We start from the raw sequence: 21,589 nt of genomic DNA, 5'->3' as shown, positions 1-21,589 counted from the left end.
TGTAATTGTTAACATATGGTGCCATGTAGACTGTGGCTCAGTTGTGTATAGTTAAAAGTGTTCATAATTCGTGATTATTCATTATAAAACAAAGTATGATTGTTCTCAGTCGATTTTGTCATCATCTGCTTCGTTAACTGACGACCACTTGCAGTTAATTATTAAATTCATCGAGAACGGTGAATAGGGAATCGCTGTAATATTTTGTTTTTTTGTCATCAGTCTACTGACTGGTTTGATGCGGTGCGCCACGAATTCCTTTCCTGTGCTAACCTCTTCATCTCAGAGTTGCACTTGCAACCTACGTCCTCAATTATTTGCTAGACGTATTCCAATCTCTGTCTTCCTCTACAGTTTTTGCCCTCTACAGCTCCCTCTAGTACATTTACATCTACATGAACTACTTTGCAATTCACATTTAAGTGCTAGGCAGAGGGTTCATCGAACCATACCATACTATCTCTCTACCATTCCACTCCCTAACAGCGCGCGGGAAAAACGAACACCTAAACCTTTCTGTTCGAGCTCTGATTTCTCGTATTTTATTTTGATGATCATTCCTACCTATGTAGGTTGGGCTCAACAAAATATTTTCGCATTCGGAAGAGAAAGTTGGTGTCTGAAATTTCGTAAAAAGATCTCGCCGCGACGATAAGCGTCTTTGCTGTAATGACTTCCATCCCAATTCGCGTATCATATCTGCCACACTCTCTCCCCTATTACGTGATAATACAAAACGAGCTGCCATTTTTTGCACCCTTTCGATGTCCTCCGTCAATCCCATGTGTTAAGGATCCCACACCGCGCAGCAATATTCTAACAGAGGACGAACGAGTGTAGTGTAATCTCTCTCTTTAGTGGACTTGTTGCATTTTCTAAGTGTCCTGCCAATGAAACGCAACCTTTGGCTCGCCTTCCACACAATATTATCTATGAGGTCTTTCCAACTGAAGTTGATCGTAATTTTAACACCCAGGTACTTAGTTGAATTGACAGCCTTGAGAATTGTACTATTTATCAAGTAATCTGATTCCAACGGATTTCTTTTGGAACTCATGTGGATCACCTCACACTTTTCGTTATTTATCGTCAACTGCCACCTGCCACACCATACAGCAATCTTTTCTAAATCGCTTTGCAACTGATACTGGTCCTCGGATGACCTTACTAGACGGTAAATTACAGCATCATCTGCGAACAACCTAAGGGAACTGCTCAGATTGTCACCCAGGTCATTTATATTGATCAGGAACAGCAGAGGTTCCAGGACGCTTCCCTGCGGAACACCTGATATCACTTCAGATTTACTCGATGATTTTCCGTCTATTACTACAAACTGCGACCTTCCCAACAGGAAATCACGAATCCAGTCGCACAACTGAGACGATACCCCATAGGCCCGCAGCTTTTTTAGAAGTCGCTTGTGAGGAACGGTGTCAAAAGCTTTCCCGAAATCTAGAAATACGGAATCAACTTGAGATCCCCTGTCGATAGCGGCCATCACTTCATGCAAATAAAGAGCTAGCTGCGTTGCACAAGAGCGATGGTTTCTGAAAGGGTGCTGATTACATATCAATACACCGTTTCCTTCGAGGTGATTCATAATGTTTGAATACAGTATATGCTCCAAAACCCTACTGCAAACCGACGTGAATGATATAGGTCTGTAGTTAGATGGATTACTCCTACTACCCTTCTTAAACACTGGTGCGACCTGCGCAATTTTCCAATCTGTAGGTATAGATCTATCTGTGAGCGAGCGGTTGTATATGAGTGCTAAGTAGGGAGCTATTGTATCAGTGTAATCTGAAAGGAACCTAATCGGTATACAATCTGGATCTGAAGACTTGCCCGTATCAAGCGATCTGAGCTGCTTCGCAACCCCTAAGGTACACTCCGGGAAATTGAAATAAGAACTCCGTGAATTCATTGTCCCAGGAAGGGGAAACTTTATTGACACATTCCTGGGGTCAGATACATCCCATTATCAGACTGACAGAACCACAGGCACATAGACACAGGCAACAGAGCATGCACAATGTCGGCACTAGTACAGTGTATATCCACCTTTCGCAGCAATGCAGGCTGCTATTCTCCCATGGAGACGATCGTGGAGATGCTGGATGTAATCCTGTGGAACGGCTTGCCATGCCATTTCCACCTGGCGCATCACTTGGACCAGCGTTCGTGCTGGACGTGCAGACCGCGTGAGACGACGCTTCATCCAGTCCCAAACATGCTCAATGGGGGACAGATCCGGAGATCTTGCTGGCCAGGGTACTTGACTTACACCTTCTAGAGCACGTTGGGTGGCACGGGATACTTGCGGATGTGCATAGTCCTCTTGGAACAGCAACTTCCCTTGCCGGTCTAGGAATGGTAGAACGATGGGTTCGATGATGGTTTGGATGTACCGTGCACTATTCAGTGTCCCCTCGACGATCACCAGAGGTGTACGGCCAGTGTAGGAGATCGCTCCCCACACCATGATGCCGGGTATTGGCCCTGTGTGCCTCGGTCGTATGCAGTCCTGATTGTGGCGCTCACCTGCACGGCGCCAAACACGCATACGACCATCATTGGCACCAAGGCAGAAGCGACTCTCATCGCTGAAGACGACACGTCTCGATTCGTCCCTCCATTCACGCCTGTCGCGACACCACTGGAGGCGGGCTGCACGATGTTGTGGCGTGAGCTGAAGACGGCCTAACGGTGTGCGGGACCGTAGCCCAGCTTCATGGAGACGGTTGCGAATGGTCCTCGCCGATACCCCAGGAGCAACAGTGTCCCTAATTTGCTTGGAAGTGGCGGTGCGGTCCCCTACGGCACTGCGTAGGATCCTACGGTCTTGGCATGCATCCGTGCGTCGCTGCGGTCCGGTCCCGGGTCGACGGGCACGTACACCTTCCGCCGGCCACTGGCGACAACATCGATGTACTGTGGAGACCTCACGCCCCACGTGTTGAGCAATTCGGCGGTACGTCCACCCGGCCTCCCGCATGCCCACTATACGCCCTCGCTCAAAGTCCGTCAACTGCACATTCGGTTCACGTCCTCGCTGTCGCGGCATGCTACCCGTGTTAAAGACTGCGATGGAGGTCCGTATGCCACGGCAAATTGGCTGACACTGACGCCGGCGGTGCACAATTGCTGCGCAGATAGCGCCATTCGACGGCCAACACCGCGGTTCCTGGTGTGTCCGCTGTGCCGTGCGTGTGATCATTGCTTGTACAGCCCTCTCGCAGAGTCCGGAGCAAGTATGGTGGGTCTGACACGCCGGTGTCAATGTGTTCTTTTTTCCATTTCCAGGAGTGTATCTACTTCTAAGAAACTCATGCTAGCAGATGTTCGTGTTTCAAATTCTGGAATATTCCATTCGTCTTCCTTGGTGAAGGAATTTCGGAAAATTGCGTTTACTAACTCCACTTTAGCGGCACAGTCGTCGGTAACAGTACCATCGGCACTGCGCGGTGAAGGTATTGACTGCGTCTTGCCACTTGTGTAATTTACATACGACCAGAATTTCTTCGGATTTTCTACCAAATTTCGAGACAATGTTTTGTTGTGGAACCGATTAAAGGCATCTCGCATTGAAGTCCGTGCCAAATTTCGCGCGTCTAAATTTTAGCTAATCCTCTGGATTTCGCGTTCTTCTGAACTTCGAATGCTTTTTCCGTTGCCTCTGCAACAGCGTTCAGACCTGTTTTGTGTACCACGGGGGATCCGTTCCATCTCTTACCCGTTTATGAGGTATGAATCTCTCAATTGCTTTTGCTACTATATTTTTGAGTTTGAGCCACATCTCGTCTACATTTGCATAGTCAGTTCGGAAGGAATGGAGATTGTCTCTTAGGAAGACTTCTAGTGACACTTTATCTTCTTTTTTAAATAAAATTATTTTGCGTTTGTTTCTGGTGGATTTGGAAGAAACGGTATTGAGCCTAGCTACAACGACTTTGTGATCACTAATCCTTGTATCAGTCGTGATTCTCTCCATGACCTCGGGATTGTTTGTGGCTAAGAGGTCAAGTATGTTTACCCAACCATTTACAATTCGCGTGGATTCGTGGACTAACTGCTCGAAATAATTTTCGGAGAAAGCATTTAGGACAATCTCGGAAGATGTTTTCAGCCTACCAGCGGTTATGAAAAAGTATTTTTGCCAACATATCGAGGAAAGGTTGAAGTCCCCACCAACTATAACCGTATGAGAGGGGTATTTATTTGTTACGAGACTCAAATTTTCTCTGAACTGTTCCGCAACTATATCATCGGAGTCTGGGGGTCGGTAGAAGGAGCCCATTATTAACTTAGTTCGGCTGTTAAGTATAACCTCCACCCATACCAATTCGCACGGAGTATCTACTTCTATTTCACTACAAGATAAACCACTACTGACAGACACAAACACTCCACCACCAATTCTGCCTAATCTATCTTTCCTGAACACCGTCTGAGACTTCGTAAAAATTTCTGCAGAACTTATTTCAGGCTTTAGCCAGCTTTCTGTACCTATAACGATTTCAGCTTCTGTGCTTTCTAATAGCGCTTGAAGCTCAGGGACTTTTCCAGCACAACTACAACAATTTACAACAACAATTCCGACTGTTCCTTGATCCAAGCACGTCCTGTATTTACCATGCACCCTTTGAGATTGCGGCCCACCCCGTACTTTCCCGAGGCCTTCTAAACTAAAAAAACCGCCCAGTTCATGCCACACAGCCTCCGCTACCTGTGTAGCTGCCAGCTGAGTGTAGTGAACTCCTGATCTATTCAGCGGAACCCGAAACCACACCACCCTATGGCGCAAGTCAAGGAATCTGCAGCCAACACGGTCGCAAAACAGTCTGAGCCTCTGATTCAGAACCTCCACCCGGCTCTGCAGCAAAGGTCCACAGTCGGTTCTGTCGACGATGCTGCAAATGGTGAGCTCTGCCTTCATCTCGTAAGCAAGGCCGACGGCCTTCACCAAATCAGATAGCCGCTGGAATCCAGAGAGAATTTCCTCAGATCCAAAGCGACACACGTCATTAGTGCCGACATGTGCCACCACCTGCAGCTGGCTGCACCCTGTGCTCTTCATGGCATCCGGAAGGACCCTTTCCACATCAGGAATGACTCCTCCCGAAATGCACACCGTGTGCACACTGAGTTTTTTCCCCTCCTTAGCCGCCATATCTCTAAGGGGCCCTATTACGCGAATAACTTTGGAGCTCCCAACTGCCAATAATCCCACCCTCTTCGATTGCCATGACCTTGAAGGCTGAGAATGATCCTCTGAAACAGTTCAGGCAGCTGCATCTGGCTCAGCCAGGGACAGTGCCCGAAACATGTGCGTCAGACGCAACGGGGAGGCTTTCTGATCAGCCTCCGGGGACGTTTTTCGCTGCCTGCCACGCCTTGGAACGACCTCCCAATCAACCACAGGTGAGGGCTTAGCCCCACTGCGGGCAGCAACCGGAGCAACCACAGCGGCAGAACGATCTGGGGACAGACGGGACGAGGTTAATATCCCCGTGATACCCAAGTCCGGCTCCCCACAGTGGTGCCCATTGGCAACAGCCTCCAGCTGCGCGACCGAAGTCAGCGCCGCTTGCAGCTGTGAGCGAAGGGATGTCAACTCAGCACTCATCCGAACACAGCAATCGCAGTCCCTGTCCATTCTAATCGATGTTGAACAACAGTTACTGAAACACGAGTCAGTGCCTAGATAACGCAAGTGAAACACGCAAAGAACGTATTAACTAACCTGTACAAATGCCTAACGACTGCGCTACAATCTGGCTGGATTTACGATTACAGTAACAAACTCTAAATTACATCTCCTATACGAAACTCACACGCAATTTAAGTAAGAATCTACGAAGTAAACACTAAAGCGCGATGCTACAACTCTCAAATACTAAAATACGCCCGAAATGTATGAATTAAACAATGCAAGTACCAAAAACATGCAAAGAAATTAAGAATGAAACTATGTAACAAATAAGTAAGCTAGCGGTATACGACTTGCTACTGTAGCTGCTTATCCAACGGCGGTAGGGAGTACCATGGAAGTCATTCCCTCATGTCTTAGCACATGACCTATCATCCAGTCCCTTCTCCTTATCAGTGTTTTCCACATATTCCTTTCCTCTCAGATTCTGCGTAGAACTTCCTCATTCCTTACCTTGTCAGTCCATCTAATTTTCAACATTCGTCTATAGCAACACATCTCAAATGCTTCGATTCTCCTCTGTTCCGGTTTTCCCACAGTCCATGTTTCACTACCATACAATGCAGTACTCCAGACGTACATCCTCAGAAATATCTTCCTCAAATTAAGGCCGGTATTTGATATTAGTAGACTTTTCTTGGTCAGAAATGCCTTTTTTGCCATAGCGAGTCTGCTTTTGATGTCCTCCTTGCTCCGTCCGTCATACGTTATTTTACTGCCTAGGTAGCAGAATTCCTTAACTTCACTGACTTCGTGACCATCAATCCTGATGTTAAGTTTCTCGCTGTTCTCATTTCTACTACTTCTCATTACCTTCGTCTTTCTACGATTTACTCAAAAACCATACTGTGTACTCATTAGACCGTTCATTCCGTTCAGCAGATCATTTAATTCTTCTTCACTTTCACTCAGGATAGCAATGTCATCAGCGAATCTTATCATTGATATCCTTTCACCTTGTATTTTAATTCCACTCCTGAACCTTTCTTTTATTTCCGTCATTGCTCCTTCGATGTACATATTGAAGAGTAGGGGCGAAAGGCTACAGCCTTGTCTTACTCCCTTCTTATACGAGCACTTCCTTCTTGATAGTCCACTCTTATTATTCCCTCTTGGTTGTTGTACATATTGTATATGACCCGTCTCTCCCTATAGCTTACCCCTACTTTTTTCAGAATCTTGAACAGCTTGCACCATTTAATATTGTCGAACGCTTTTTCCAGGTCGACAAATCCTATGAACGTGTCTTGATTTTTCTTTAGCCTTGCTTCCATTATTAGCCGTAACGTCAGAATTGCCTCCCTCGTGCCTTTACTTTTCCTAAAGCCAAACTGGTCGTCACCTAGCGCATTATCAATTTTCTTTTCCATTCTTCTGCATGTTATTTTTGTAAGCAGCTTCGATTCATGAGCTGTTAAGCTGATTGTGCGATAATTCTCGCACTTGTCAGCTCTTGCCGTCTTCGGAATTGTGTGGATGATGCTTTTTCCAAAGTCAGATGGCATGTCGCTAGACTCATATATTCTACACACCAACGTAAATAGTCGTGTTGTTGCCACTTCCCCTAATGATTTTAGAAATTCTGATGGAATGTTATCTATCCCTTCTGCCTTATTTGACCGTAAGTCCTCCAAAGCTCTTTTAAATTCCGATTCTAATACTGGATCCCCAAGCTCTTCTATATCGACTCCTGTTTCTTCTTCTATCACATCAGACAAATCTTCGCCCTCATTGAAGCTTTCAATGTATTCTTTCCACCTATCTGCTCTCTCCTCTGCATTTAGCAGTGGAATTCCTGTTCCACTCTTAATGTTACCATCGTTGCTTTTAATGTCACCAAAGGGTGTTTTGACTTTCCTGTATGATGAGTCTGTCCTTCCGACAATCATATCATTTTCGATGTCTTCACATTTTTCCTGTAGCCATTTCGTCTTAGATTCCCGGCACTTCGTATTTATTTCATTCCTCAGCGACTTGTATATCTGTATTCCTGATTTCCCCGGAACATGTTTGTACTACCTCCTTCCATCAAAGTATTTCTTCCGTTACCCATGGTTTCTACGCAGCTACCTTCTTTGTGCCTACGTTTTCCTTCCCAACTTCTGTGATGGCCCTTTTTAGAGATGTCCATTCCTCTTCAACTGTGCTGCCTACTGCTCTATTCCTTATTGCTGTATCTATAGCGTTAGAGAACTTCAAACGTATCTCGTCATTCCTTAGAACTTCCGTATCCCACTTCTTTGGGTATTGATTCTTCCTGACTAATGTCTTGAACTTCAGCCTACTCTTCATCACTACTATATTGTGATCTGAGTCTATATCTGCTCCTGGGTACGCCTTACAATTCAATATCTGATTTCGGAATCTCTGTCTGACCATGATGTAATGTAATTGAAATCTTCCCGTATCGCCCGGCCTTTTCCAAGTATACCTCCTCTTGTGATTCTTGAACAGTGTATTCGCTATTGCTAGCTGAAACTTGTTACAGAACTCAATTAGTCTTTCTCCTCTTTCATTCCTTGTCCCAAACCCATATTCTCCTTTAACCTTTTCTTCTACTCCTTCCCCTACAACGGCATTCCAGTCGCCCATGACTATTAGATTTTCGTTCCCCTTTACATACTGCATTACCCTTTCACTGTCCTCATACACTTTCTCTATCTGTTCATCTTCAGCTTGCGACGTCGGCATGTATACCTGAACTATCGTTGTCGGTGATGGTCTGCTGTCGATTCTGATTAGAACAAACCGGTCACTGATATGTTCACAGTAACACACCCTCTGCCCTACCTTCCTATTCATAACGAACCCTACACCTGTTATACCATTTTCTGCTACTGTTGATATTACCCGATACTCATCTGACCAGAAATCCTTGTCTTCCTTCCACTTCACTTCACTGACCCCTACTATGTCTAGATTGAGCCTTTCCATTTCCCTTTTCAGATTTTCTAGCTTCCCTACCACGTTCAAGCTTCTGACATTCCACGCCCCGACCAGTAGAACATTATCCTTTCGTTGATTGTTCAATCTTTTTCTCATGGTAACCTCCCCCTTCGCAGTCCCCTCCCGGAGATCCGAATGGGGGACTATTCCGGAATCTTTTGCCAATGGAGAGATCATCATAACACATCTTCAACTACGGGCCACATGTTCTGTGGATACACGTTACGTGTCTTTAATGCAGTGGTTTCCATTTCCTTCTGCATCCTCATGTCGTTGACCATTGCTGATTCTTCCGCCTTTAGGGGCAATTTCCCACCCCTAGGACAGGAGAGTGCCCTGAAACTCCATCCGCTCCTCCGCCCTCTTTGACAAGGCCGTTGGCAGAATGAGGCTGACTTCTTATGCCGGACGTCTATGGACGCCAATGCTGATTATTTATCAAAATTTAGGCAGTGGCGGGGATATACCCGGGACCGAAGACGTTGTGATTATGAATCAAAGACGCTGCCCCTAGACCACGAGTACAGCCCCCTGTAACATAAGGGCCGAGATATGCTATAAACGATAGAGTGGAAAGTTATAGAGAGAAGGGGCGAAGAGTGTGTGCTGGCTCCATGGCTTCTCGGCAGCGACTACTACGTTTTTCTCTTAATCGCTTAAGTGGCCCCCATGGTTTCCAAGGACACGCCCTATTTCATTTTTGAAGGGCCAGATCTTCCAATTTTGTGAAGCTGCTAAGTCGCGAGAAATAGACAATGTGCTCTAGAGATAGCCTCCAAGATTTTCATTAGGAGACGGCCGCGGTGGCCGAGCGGTTCTAGGCGCTTCAGTCCGGATCCGTGCTACTGCTACGGTCGCAGGTTCGAATCATGCCTCGGGCATGGATGTGTGTGATGTCCTTAGGTTAGTTAGGTTTAAGTAGTTGTAAATTCTAGGGGACTGATGACCTCAGATGTTAAGTCCCATGTCCCATAGTGCTCAGAGCCTTTTGAACCATTTTCTTTTCATTAGGGATAGCGAGCTCCATCACTGTCATCTGACAGACAAGCGAATGTGGTAGTTCCACAAATTATGTGGCTTTTCTTTAGTTTAATTTCATAATACTATCATATTATCTTTCATGTAAATACCTCGTATTATAAGACGCTGAGTAGTACTTTTAGTAACAGTAGTAGCAAAAGCTTAATACCGTTCTTCTCAGATTTTTGTCATATCCTCACATAACCAGCAAATACTTATACTGATCAATATATCACTATCATTACCTCCACCTACACTACAGACATAGCAAATCTGACTCCTCAGTCACTTGTTTGGAAAAGCCGTTATTTAATGAACTCTTCTTTCTAGTTATATGTGCAATTTTCCACAGATATAGTAAATAGGACTCGATATAAACCCACATAGTTCGATTCCTGACCTCTTTAATAGACTTTCGTTTCATTGTTCTTGGGTTTACTATTTCTATATGTGGATGATGAATTATGTCTATACGAAATTATCAAAAATAAGAAGGATACAGAGTGAAATAAAGTTCTTAATGCCGATTTATGAGAGCAGAATTAATACGTACTTTGTATTTACGTATAGTAAAATGTTCCAGACATTAATTAATAAACAATATTCCTAAAATGGATAGTAATTAACAAAGTAAAAGTTGCTATATTGATACAGAGAGAACAACTGAATTGTACCAAGTTCATTTAGCTTTCTTGCATGTACAAGTTTTATTTACCCTAGAAGAAATTTGAACAAGATAGAGAGGAGACGTTTTGCAACTCTGACTCCATTGATAATTTTTCCTTTTTAATTTTCATTTTAGACAGTCTCTGACACACAAAATTTTTATTAATCCCCTCTAAAAAACGTCTTCTCCAATGTTAAAGATCAAAAAGTTAAAACTCCGTCACGTCTCTGCTACTGAGAATCGAAATACTCCTCCAGGCCAGTGAAAATGTGCTGTGATGCAGATGTCCCATAAATAAGTCACGTGCCACATTTTTGAGAACTTTCTTTTTTTAGTGGTCTACATTGCGCATACCAGCCATTTGAGGAATGAATACTGGCTAGATGCTTGTGCACAGCGTTAGGGAGGGAGACTTACCTCTCCGGCGTGGCAGGACCCGACCTTCTCGACGACCCTGAGGCAGCGGCGCGGGATGTCTGTGAGCTCCGCCTCCCGGCACTTGTAGGGGCGGCCCATGCTGGGCGCGATGTTCCACGTCACCGCCGGCGGCGCCTGCGCGCACGCAAACATCTTGCTAAAGCATCACTTACACAGCCGACTTCAAAGTAACTAGGACAACACGCTGGCTTCTGGAACGCATTCTACTAGCTAACCACAATATTACTGCACCTGGCATCGCGTGGGCGTTGTAGGAAACACGCAGTGAGGCTACAATGAACAAGTACAGTCGTGACTAAGGCAAGAGCATTGCATGGGGAATGCTTTCAGTTTATTTAAGAGTATACTATCAAGTGGTGCAGTGTGTCCGCAGGTAATACGGTCAGGAGTGCAGGACAATGTTACACATAATCATCAATACCACTGAGACATTGGACACTCAGATGAAGAGTTGAAAAAGTATACTTTTAAATTTATATAATTTCCCAGAAAGGAAAAAGGCAAAAACCAGGCTGCAGAAAGCAATCTTGCCGGCAGTAATTATCACAAATGGTTTGAATGGAAACTGATTCCTAACATACCAGCTGTAGTATTGCTGTTCTTGATAATGAACTGTATCATACTGTTGAGACAAATATTCCCTCTGCTGCAACTCGCAGAAAGAGGATAACTGAATGGCTTTTTCAGAACAAATTAATTTTGAATCTAACTTAACAAGAAATGAGCTTTTACAACCTGTATGCTTTAAGCAAAATCCTATTTTTAAAGCAGACGCCGCTTCGAAGAGTAAGGGCCGTACTGTACTGAGCTCCCACCATACAGCAGTAACATGAACCATATACTGGACTGTGCGGAGGTTCGAGTCGTCCTCGGGCATGGGTGTGTGTGTTTGTCCTTAGGATGATTTAGGTTAAGTAGTGTGTAAGCTTAGGGACTGATGACCTTAGCAGTTAAGTCCCATACGATTTCACACACATCTGAACATTTTTTAAGCATATAGAACTGATCTGGAATACAACGAAAGAAAAATATTGCCAAAAATCTTTCCTTCCATTAACTACCTGAAACAGATAACTACCTAAAGCAGATAATGATCATTTAAAAGTAATTAAAAATGAATGTTGGCGCAGGGATGGGCTAATCGAAGAAGAAACACCCAATATCGTAATCAAAGTTGTTCTGGTAAGTGAAGATAAAGCCCATGACAACGACAACAGTAATATGGAAACTGCGCCGGTGGACGAAACTGGAACGGCTTCCGGTGGAAGAGATACAGCAAATGAATAATTTTGTGTCTGCCCTTTTGGGAGGGCTCATCGCCTTCATGACTAACCACCAAGGTTAAAGCAGTTTTCATTGGATAACTGTAGTTGTATGGTGCTTCCTTCTTTTCCTCCTAACCGCCATTATGCGCTGACTCACGATAAGTCGACTGAAGCGCCTTCACTCGGAGATGGAATAACATTTTGATCGACTAATAAGTACTTGAAAGGTATGCGTAACACAAAAGAAACAAAAAGTAGAGGGGAAGTACCACTGTTTGTGCTGAATGAATGACCCAATATTTTCAATGTGTCAGATCTGAAGACGTGATGGACAAGTCAGCAGTCGAAACCCACCTGCAAACACTTAGGTGAAGAAAGCAGGGGCATCGTGCTATCATGTATTACCTTGTTGAATGACAATGTCTCGCAGACTGTCAATATAGCTTGCAGTCAATGGACATAACAGGACTTAAATGTAACGCCTACTGTTCAAATTAGCGGCTATGAGATCCAGAGGTAATGTTGTTGTGTGTGAAATGGCACGACCCCTCACCCCATAGCATCGTGTTCTGGGCTTGTACGACAATGATAAATGTCCTCTGGCAACGTAAGTTCTTATAGGAATCTCGACATACCGATACGTCCGACTAACACTAAGCAGAAAAGAGGTCACGCTGTCTCTTGTTCTCTAAGTTGTTGTAGGCGCACCACTCTACACGTGCATCTCTTTAACGCCGCATCGGAGTCAGCTGCAGCAATGGACGCCATGCTGACAGTCTGTAGTAATACAGACGTCGTCGCAATGTCTGTCTGTTTGGATACTTTTCTTGCTGAATACAGACCCGTTTCCTGACTCAATGAACGTGACACGAGTACGACACTGCAACGCCGGGCAAACGACCTGTCTATCCCCTCGAGCGTTAGTCACGAGGATCAATTAATGGCGTTGACTATGGCCTTCGAAAACCTGTCTATTTCAAATTCACATAACAGTCCATAGATCGCGACAACGCGAGTACCTTGAAACGATGAAACGCGGTCTCGATAGGCAGTCCTGCCGCTTCCGAATTCCATCACGTTTTTGCGGGTATTTCTCTTACTTCCACGAAGGATAATACGATCTTGTCACAATCAACGCCGAATGGGAAGTTCGCCTTGTAACATTTCCTTATACTACATGTTTTAAAATCTTTGCATCACGTAAAGCAGAATACCTTTTGTTGGAGACAAGTGTTCGCTGACGCTTGCTGACGACGTTAGTAGTCCTTTTGTATTCGTTATGCCCCTGATCCAACCAGTCTCTGGACTGTAGACCACAACAACAACATGCCCCTGATAGATGGCGGAGCGTAATAATTCTGCGCTGTGTGTTGCGATTTGTGCTTGTCTAAAATTAAGTCATCTGCTCTGTGTGAAATGGGGTAGGCTGAGCCAATTAAAGGTTTCTAATTTATATCCAAAACACCTTTCTCTACTTAGAGACACTTTCCGTAGAGTTTGTTGAAAATCACAATCAATTTGCTGGGATAGGTACCACGCCTAGCGAGTAGACCTTGGTAATTCGGTGAAATCCCGCCGCCCCAGGGCCGGCGAATAGTAAAGGAATCTTAGCATCGCCGGGAAGCATCGGTGAACTCACGTTTCTCTAAAGTTACTCCTGATAACACGATCTATGATTCCTAGACGTTTTATGCAGAGACTTTGAAACACGCTGTACATAGAATTTAGACGGCGATGGTCCTACGTTCCCTGTGTTGTTATGCTGGGACGCTAATTATTTATGTACTGAAGCATGTGGTATACTTGACGTCAATTTGACATTACTTCCATGCCGCCCTCGTGATGCTGTAGTTATAATGGCCAGCAGTGTAGATCCTGTATCAGTGGCGCTGGTTTTACTTGACTTTTTCATGAACATAAATTATTTGGTGTGGAAGAGTATCGAACCAGTGGCTGACGTGTGGCAAGTACAAGTTAGCAATAGTTTCTTGGTCATAAAACCACAATAAATATAGACCGTAGCCTGCCAGATTCTCTAAACAAGATACATTACACAATCGAACTGTGGTCATTTTCAGATGCCTGGAATAACAATACAGTGGCGTGGTGCTACGTGTGACGTACTGAAAAACTATTTCGTGATACGTGGGAACTGATTTTTGTATGAGAGTCACTATTCCAATCTAAATACGGGGATTGCTGCTTGGGAATACTTGCACGCCACCGATTTCCAATCACAAACATTTAATTATACTATTCGTATTTCCTGTATTTTCCGTTTCCTTCTCTTCGAGTCCTAAGTTACATTACTTATAATAATAATAAATAATAATAATAAATAATTATTATTTTAATACGGAATACGACGTCGTAAGCAAAGGTAACGGATTCTAAAAGAAGTTTCATTGAAGGACTATGTTGTATTTGAACTAGTGATGCAAGAGAAGAAACACCACTAGTTCCTCTCGATTAAGCAGATAGTTTCAATATCATTTTATTCTGACTGCTAACGTTTGTAAAGAAACTCTGGCAGTTGCCTTACATGCTTTAAAAAGTTACTGTTACATCGATCATCATATAGAAATACGAAGATGATTAAGACTGAAATTTCATAGCTATGAATTTAAAGAGTTCGTAGATAATTACCAGGAAGTGATTCGCATTTAGAATGAGCGGTGATGATCACTTCCAATTTTCTGAACAGACAAGATCGTAAAAAACGATGAAGCGCTCAGTGTTTTGCTGTACCGAAATCAGCTGTATGGAGATAAAATCACAAGGCAATAATTGTGCAAATATTTCAACTAAGAAGCTTTGGTCTCAGAAGCTTGGAGCAGCAGATCATTACAAATGGGCATTGCTTTGGATGTGTTTCACTAATTAAAAATTTGACCTAAATTGTTTCACTTATGCACATAGATAAGCTTATTGGTTATTTGCTCTCCGTTGTGTTCTACGACTGTTTGCGAATGAAATTGGTAGTGCTCTAATGTCTGTCTTCACAATCTTCGGAGTATTGTGTGAATTCTTCATTCGTTCACAGGTGTCACGTCGGATAATATTCCGAAAGCTGCACAGTATTTCAAGGAGACAGCTGCTTGTCATCTTCAGGTGCCTACTGACATTTTTCTAGAGTCGCTGGCCATATATGCGCTGTCTGGCTAGAAAAGCCCAGACATCAACGGGGGGTGGGGACTATAATGTCATCGGAGGCGAATCATAGAGAACGACGACATTCACTGCGCCCTGCCGGAGAAACAGGCCATAGTCTCTGCATGCGCGACTTACCGAAAGTGCGGCCGCAAGTCGCTGTTCAGCGCACGAGTGGGCACAGTGTTGGCGCCCAGTTGAAGTGTGTGTACTCCCATTTCCCGTCTCTGTTGACTCGGATTCGTTTCCCTGCGGCCGACTATGACATAGTGCCGCCAATGGTGCCCTTGTCTTGCTGAGGTGAAATCCCGTGCCTCCATTAATCAGGTCGTTACTCAGTCGTATTTCGATTCCTTCTTTAATGATGGACTCCCAGTACGTGGACGCGGACTCAAGATCTTTATCTCATTTTTATCTCTCCGTAGTTCATGCTATGTCCCGTGAGAAGACAATGTTGAGCAACAGCGGACTTTTCTGGCTGACCCAATCCGGTGTGACGTCTGTGTTTAGTACAGCTATCCTTAACTGTGCGACACTTTTGGCCAATGTATATTGCCCATGTCGGAACGGAATTTTATGTAGTCTTGGTCTCCTTAGACCTAGGTTGTCTTTGTCAAAACACAGCATCATTTGTACTCGCACTGGAGGGTGGAAGACACATTTATCTGATGTTTCTCGAACAACCAACATAGTGTAGAAAAACCATCTTCTTGGATTTCTGCATTCTTCTGGCTGTTCTTGAGGTTTAGTACTTGCAGGTTGAAATCCATTACGAATCTGTTTATCAGAGTAGCCGTGTTGTACAAACGCTGAGCGAAGCTGGCTAAGCTCTGCTGATAAACTTCCTGCATCTGACATAGCTCTAGCCCTAAGAACGAGAGTTCGTAATACTCCACAGCGTTGAGATAGTGATAGCAAGTGGTACCTCTTTGATATAGGTCAACGTGAGTCGGTTTACGGAACGCGCTCTTACCCAAGACATGGTCTTCTTTCATACAGACCAAGATATCTAAGAGTTCGAGTAACGACCTGATTAACAGAGGAGACAGGCGCAAACACTCTGCCCCCTCGTGAGCTCGGCCACGTTTTGCAGCAGCGTTATTGTTCCGTCGCGAATGAAGACCGCGGCCCGTTTCTCCAACAGGACGCACAGGCTGTCACCGTGCTGTATGATTCGTCTACGACGACGTTATACCCAACCCGTTGGCGCCTGCGCTGTTCTAGCGAGCCAACGCATATACACTGATCAAAAGTGTCCAGACAGCTCCAAAAACACACATTTTTCATATTAGTTGCATTCTGCTGCCACCTAGTGGCAGGAACTCCGTATCAACGACCTCAGTACTCATTAGACATCTTGAAATAGCTGAATGGGGCACTCCGCGGAATTCACGGATTTCGAAAATGGCCAGATGATTGGGTGTCACTTGTGTCATACGTATGTACGCGAGATTTCCACACTCCTAAACATCCCTAGGTCCAGTGTTTCCGATGTTATAGTGAAGTGGAAATGTGAAGGGACACCTACAACACAAAAGCGTGCAGGCCGACGTCGTCTGTTGACTGACAGAAACCGCCGACAGTTGAAGAGGATCGTTATGTATAATAGGCAGACGTCTATCCAGACCATCACACACGAATTCCAAACTGCATCAGGATCCACTGCAAGTACTATGATAGTTACGCGGGAGGTGAGAAAACGTAGATTTCATGGTTGAGCGGCTACTCTTAAGACATACATCACACGGGTAAATGCCAAACGACGTCTCGCTTGGTGTAATGAAGATAAACATTGGACGATTGAACAGTGGAAAAACGTTGTGTGCAGTGACGAATCACGGTACACAGTGTGGTGATCAGATGGCAGGCTGAGGGTACGGCGAACGCACGGTGAACATCTGCCAGCGGAGTTAGTGCCAACAGTAAAATTCGGAGGCGATGGTGTTATGGTGTGGTCGTGTTTTTCGAGAGGTTGGGGGGGGGGGGGGGTTGCACCGCTGTTGTTTTGTGTGACACTTTCACAGTACAGGCCTACATTGATGTTTTAAGCACCTTCTTGCTTCCCACTGTTGAAGAGCCATTTGGGGATAGTGATTGCATCTTCCAATACTATCGAGCACCTGTTCATAATGCACGGCCTGTGGCGGAGTGGTTACACGACAATAACATCCGTGTAATGGACTGGCTAGCACAGGGTCCTGACCTGAATCCAATAGAACACCTTTGAGATGTTTTGGAACGCAGACTTCGTGCCAGGCCTCATTAACCGACATCGATAGCTCTCCTCAGTGCTGAATTCCGTGAAGAATTTGCTGCCATTCCCCAAGAAACGTTCCAGTATCTGACTGAACGTATGCCTACGAGAGTGGAAGCTGTCATCAGGGTAAGTATGGGCCCACACTTTATTTAATTCCAGCATTACGGATGGAGGGCGCCACGAACTTGTACGTCGTTTTCAGGCAGGTGTTCCGATAGTTTTGATTACATAGTGTATTGGCGAGCAACTCCATGATACATCAGTATTTACTTTATTTTAGTGCTGATCCTAGAAATTGCTGTCACTGTCATTAATAAAATAACACGTCGTATAGCAGTGAAAGCAAAGAGAAGATTTGCATCATGCACCAGTATGCTAGGCGGATATATAAAACCAATATCAAATAAGTGCCGATGTCATGGATAAAATGAGATGAGAGCCTATACATTGAGATCGTAATCTCAAACTTAAAGATATGTAATCCGGTCACTACCATACATGTACTTTATATTTCCGAAACTGGGTTATTAGTCTTCTGAATGGTTTTATGCTCCCTTTTCAGAGTATCACTGGCAACCAAATGGCTTAGTTACATTTTCCAATCTTGATCAATTCCTATAGTGGTTCCCCTCTACAGCTCTCTCTAGTACGATGACGACAGAGACTTGTTAACACATATCCAGCTGCTCTGTGTATACACTGAACGACAGCTACGATACAATGGCGATCACTGATTATAAGCACGATGTGTAGCTAGTAGATCCGTTTGGTTGATTATGTGGCATGGGTGCTTGAAAATGTAAAATTAAATTTTTGCAGAACCATTGCTTCAGGAAACATGTTTCCTTCATACACGGATATTGTGTTGATGGGTAAATTAGAAAACATCTTATCCCAGCAGGATTCATCAGAAGGCTGAAAGAAAAAGGAACTTGGTCGATGGGAGTGGAGGCAGCTCGTTAGAGCGACGTGTTGACCTCAGACTATGTGATCAGTGGATGAACGCCCTATCCCTAAAATGTTAAATTTGGTGATTTGGCTTCTCTGTATTTCAGGAACCACTGTAGCCATTAACATGAAACTATTACAGGACAATAACCTTAGATTAGATTAGATTAGTTTTTCGTTCCATAGATCCGTGTAGAGGAGATCCTCATGAATATGGAACATGTCACCTTTTTTATTTTTTATTTTTATTTTTTTAAGCTCAAATAACAATATTAATAGTATAAATATATACAACATACCATTTGTTTCTATCAAAAAATTCGTCAATGGAGTAGAAGGAGTTGGCCACTTTTAAGTCTTTCAGGCTCCTTTTAAACTGATCTGTATTTGTAACTAAATTTTTTATGTTTGCTGGCAAATTATTTAAGATGAGTATTCCTGAGTAGTGGACCCCTTTTTGAACTAAAGTAAGTACTTTTAAGTCCTTGTGCAGATCATTTTTGTTCCTGGTATTGTATGTATGAACTGAGCTGTTTCTTGGAAAAAGAGATATATTATTTAGGACAAATTTCATTAAGGAGTAGATATACTGAGAGGCAGTAGTTAGTATATCCAGTTCTTGGAAGAGGTTTCTACAAGACGTCCGTGTGTTTACTCCACAAATAATAAGTATTCCACGCTTTTGGACTCTGAAAACATTTGTCTGACTTGAAGAGTTACCCCAAAATATTATACCATATGACATTATGGAATGAAAGTAGGCAAAGTATGCAAGCTTCTTCACTTTTACATTATGGAATGAAAGTAGGCAAAGTATGCAAGCTTTTTCACTTTTATGTCGCCTATGTGTGCTAACACTCGAATTGAAAATACAGATTTGTTAAGGCGTTTCTGCTGTTCTGTGGTGTGCTCCTCCCAACTGAATTTATTATCGATTTGTAATCCCAGAAATTTAAGACTGTCAACCTCTTCTATCTGCTCTTCTTCGTACTTTTTGCATATGCTGGGTGGAAAGCTCTTACAGGTTCTGAATTGCATATAGTGAGTCTTTTCGAAGTTTAATCTCAGTGAGATGGCTCTAAACCATTTATTAATATCCATGAAATGTGTGTTCTGAGTCTGCTGAACTACAAGAATTGCATTTCAGCCACTGATTTCGGAAATACAATTTTTTAACTACACTTAAAATTTTGTCCAGTTTTTTGAGTACCCTACTCGAAGTGGTTTCGGAGATTTCGGGAAAAATGCAACAGAAAATGTAAATTTTCAGGGGCGGCTTCTTAAGTTTCTTAACACTGTAACTCAATATATGCACCATACTCTATATGATCCTTTCGATCTTTTTCCATGTTTTTTGTTCTTTCTGGACTCCTTAGTCGCCAACTGTGCTGCATACTCTGCTTTATCAATGCGAGCCTTGTCCTTTCGTTCAAGTTCCCTGATGCAGTTTGCTCCAGGATTAATTCCCATATGCTGTAGCCCTTTCACCCAACCACTGTTGCCATCATCAAAAGCAATAACAGCATCACTGACCCCCACTTTAGTGTCTTCATTCCAACAAGCACATTCTTCGGTAAGCGAGTCCATATTAGATTATTGAATGACGCATTGGGATTTTAAGTCTGCACATCAGACTGATGTGCAGACACTTCTTCAGGAATTCAGGATTTGCCAGGTCCCTTTTAGAAGATTTCATGATATCCATGACTGCTGCTGGGATGGAATGTTTACGGCTGTATGAGCAGTCTGAGTACAGGGCATTGCGGTAATTGCTCCATGAATCATGTCCAGGAGGGCAAAGGTGGTGTAGTGGCTTTTCATCAGTTGACAGTCTGTGGAAGAAGGTAGTCCATACTGCCTGCCTCATTTTCAACAAATCCTCAGTTTTATTTCTAATGGCCATCCCATAATACTTCTGTTGTTCATCAACCATTTTTTTCTGTCAGCCTGCGTCTTATGGTTTTCCCATCATTACGTTTCTTGTCTTTCAAACTTTGTTTAAACTTCATCAACCTGGTGCCCATCGCCACGTAACAAACACATAATTTAACTTTTATAACATAGCAATCCACAGCCTTCTATGTAAAATATTACCGATTTAATCAGAACTTGAACTAACACACGTAAAAATTGCAACATTTTCAACCAGTGTAGATTACACTTTCAAAAAAAAACTTCCTTTGTTGTTTATAAGTGATTTTATAAATATAAAATTTGCAGTTTTCCAAATAAAATGATAATGAGATAAAAATCCGAAAATGTGAAAAAAATTAGTTTTCCGTTTTAACTCCCCTTAAGCACGGTAGCACGAGCAGCACGTACTCACCCTCCTGTTTTCCCTGGGGGCGGTGTGGCAGCGGCGGCGGTCCACAGTGGCTGCGGGTGCCGCAGAGGCAGGTGGCCGGGGGGAGGTCCGCCCGCGGCCGGTGGTGGCGGTGCGGTGCTGGGGCGGCTGCAGGCTGTGGAACTGACGGCCCGCCCCCGCTGACGCCGCGACCGTGCTGGCCTCGGACGCGTCCTCCTCAGGCGGCGGCGGGGGCGGCAGCGGCGCTGTCTGCGGCAGCGGCGGGGGCGGCGGCAGGTCGACGACGGGCACGAGCGGCGCGACGGCGGCGCTGGCGGCCTGCGCGGGCAGCAGCGCGTGCAGCGGCGCCTGGCCCAGCCCCAGGCCCAGCGGCCCGCCGTCCACGTCCTCTGCCGCCGCACCGCCGTCAACACACCAGCGTTACTTCCTCTGTCCTACATTCACTCTGAAACTTCCTGGCAGATTAAAACTGTGTGCCCGACCGAGACTCGAACTCGGGACCTTTGCCTTTCGCGGGCAAGTGCTCTACCAACTGAGCTACCGAAGCACGACTCACGCCCGGTACTCACAGCTTTACTTCTGCCAGTATCCGTCTCCTACCTTCCAAACTTTACAGAAGCTCTTCTGCTTACCATGCAGAACTAGCACTCCTGAAAGAAAGGATATTGCGGAGACATGGCTTAGCCACAGCCTGGGGGATGTTTCCAGAATGAGATTTTCACTCTGCAGCGGAGTGTGCGCTGATATGAAACTTCCTGGCAGATTAAAACTGTGTGCCCGACCGAGACTCGAACTCGGGACCTTTGCCTTTCGCGGGCAAGTGCTCTACCAACTGAGCTACCGAAGCACGACTCACGCCCGGTACTCACAGCTTTAC

General features: G+C 44.4%; 1 protein-coding gene across 1 annotated transcript in view; it reads right to left on the bottom strand.

The window, feature by feature from the left end:
• Window positions 1-21,589, bottom strand: part of LOC126275296 (discoidin domain-containing receptor tyrosine kinase B-like) — a 438,705-nt gene that overhangs the window by 35,861 nt on the left and 381,255 nt on the right. The window contains exons 12-13 of the mRNA XM_049977184.1: window positions 20,734-21,101; window positions 10,767-10,901 (exon numbers count right to left, since the gene is read on the bottom strand). Coding sequence (XP_049833141.1) covers window positions 10,767-10,901; window positions 20,734-21,101 — 503 coding nt within the window. The remainder of the gene's footprint in view (window positions 1-10,766; window positions 10,902-20,733; window positions 21,102-21,589) is intronic.

This window comes from Schistocerca gregaria, chromosome 1 (genome assembly GCF_023897955.1).
Source record: "Schistocerca gregaria isolate iqSchGreg1 chromosome 1, iqSchGreg1.2, whole genome shotgun sequence".
NCBI classification, from domain to species: domain Eukaryota; kingdom Metazoa; phylum Arthropoda; class Insecta; order Orthoptera; family Acrididae; genus Schistocerca; species Schistocerca gregaria.
This window is presented reverse-complemented; position numbering and strand designations above follow the sequence as displayed.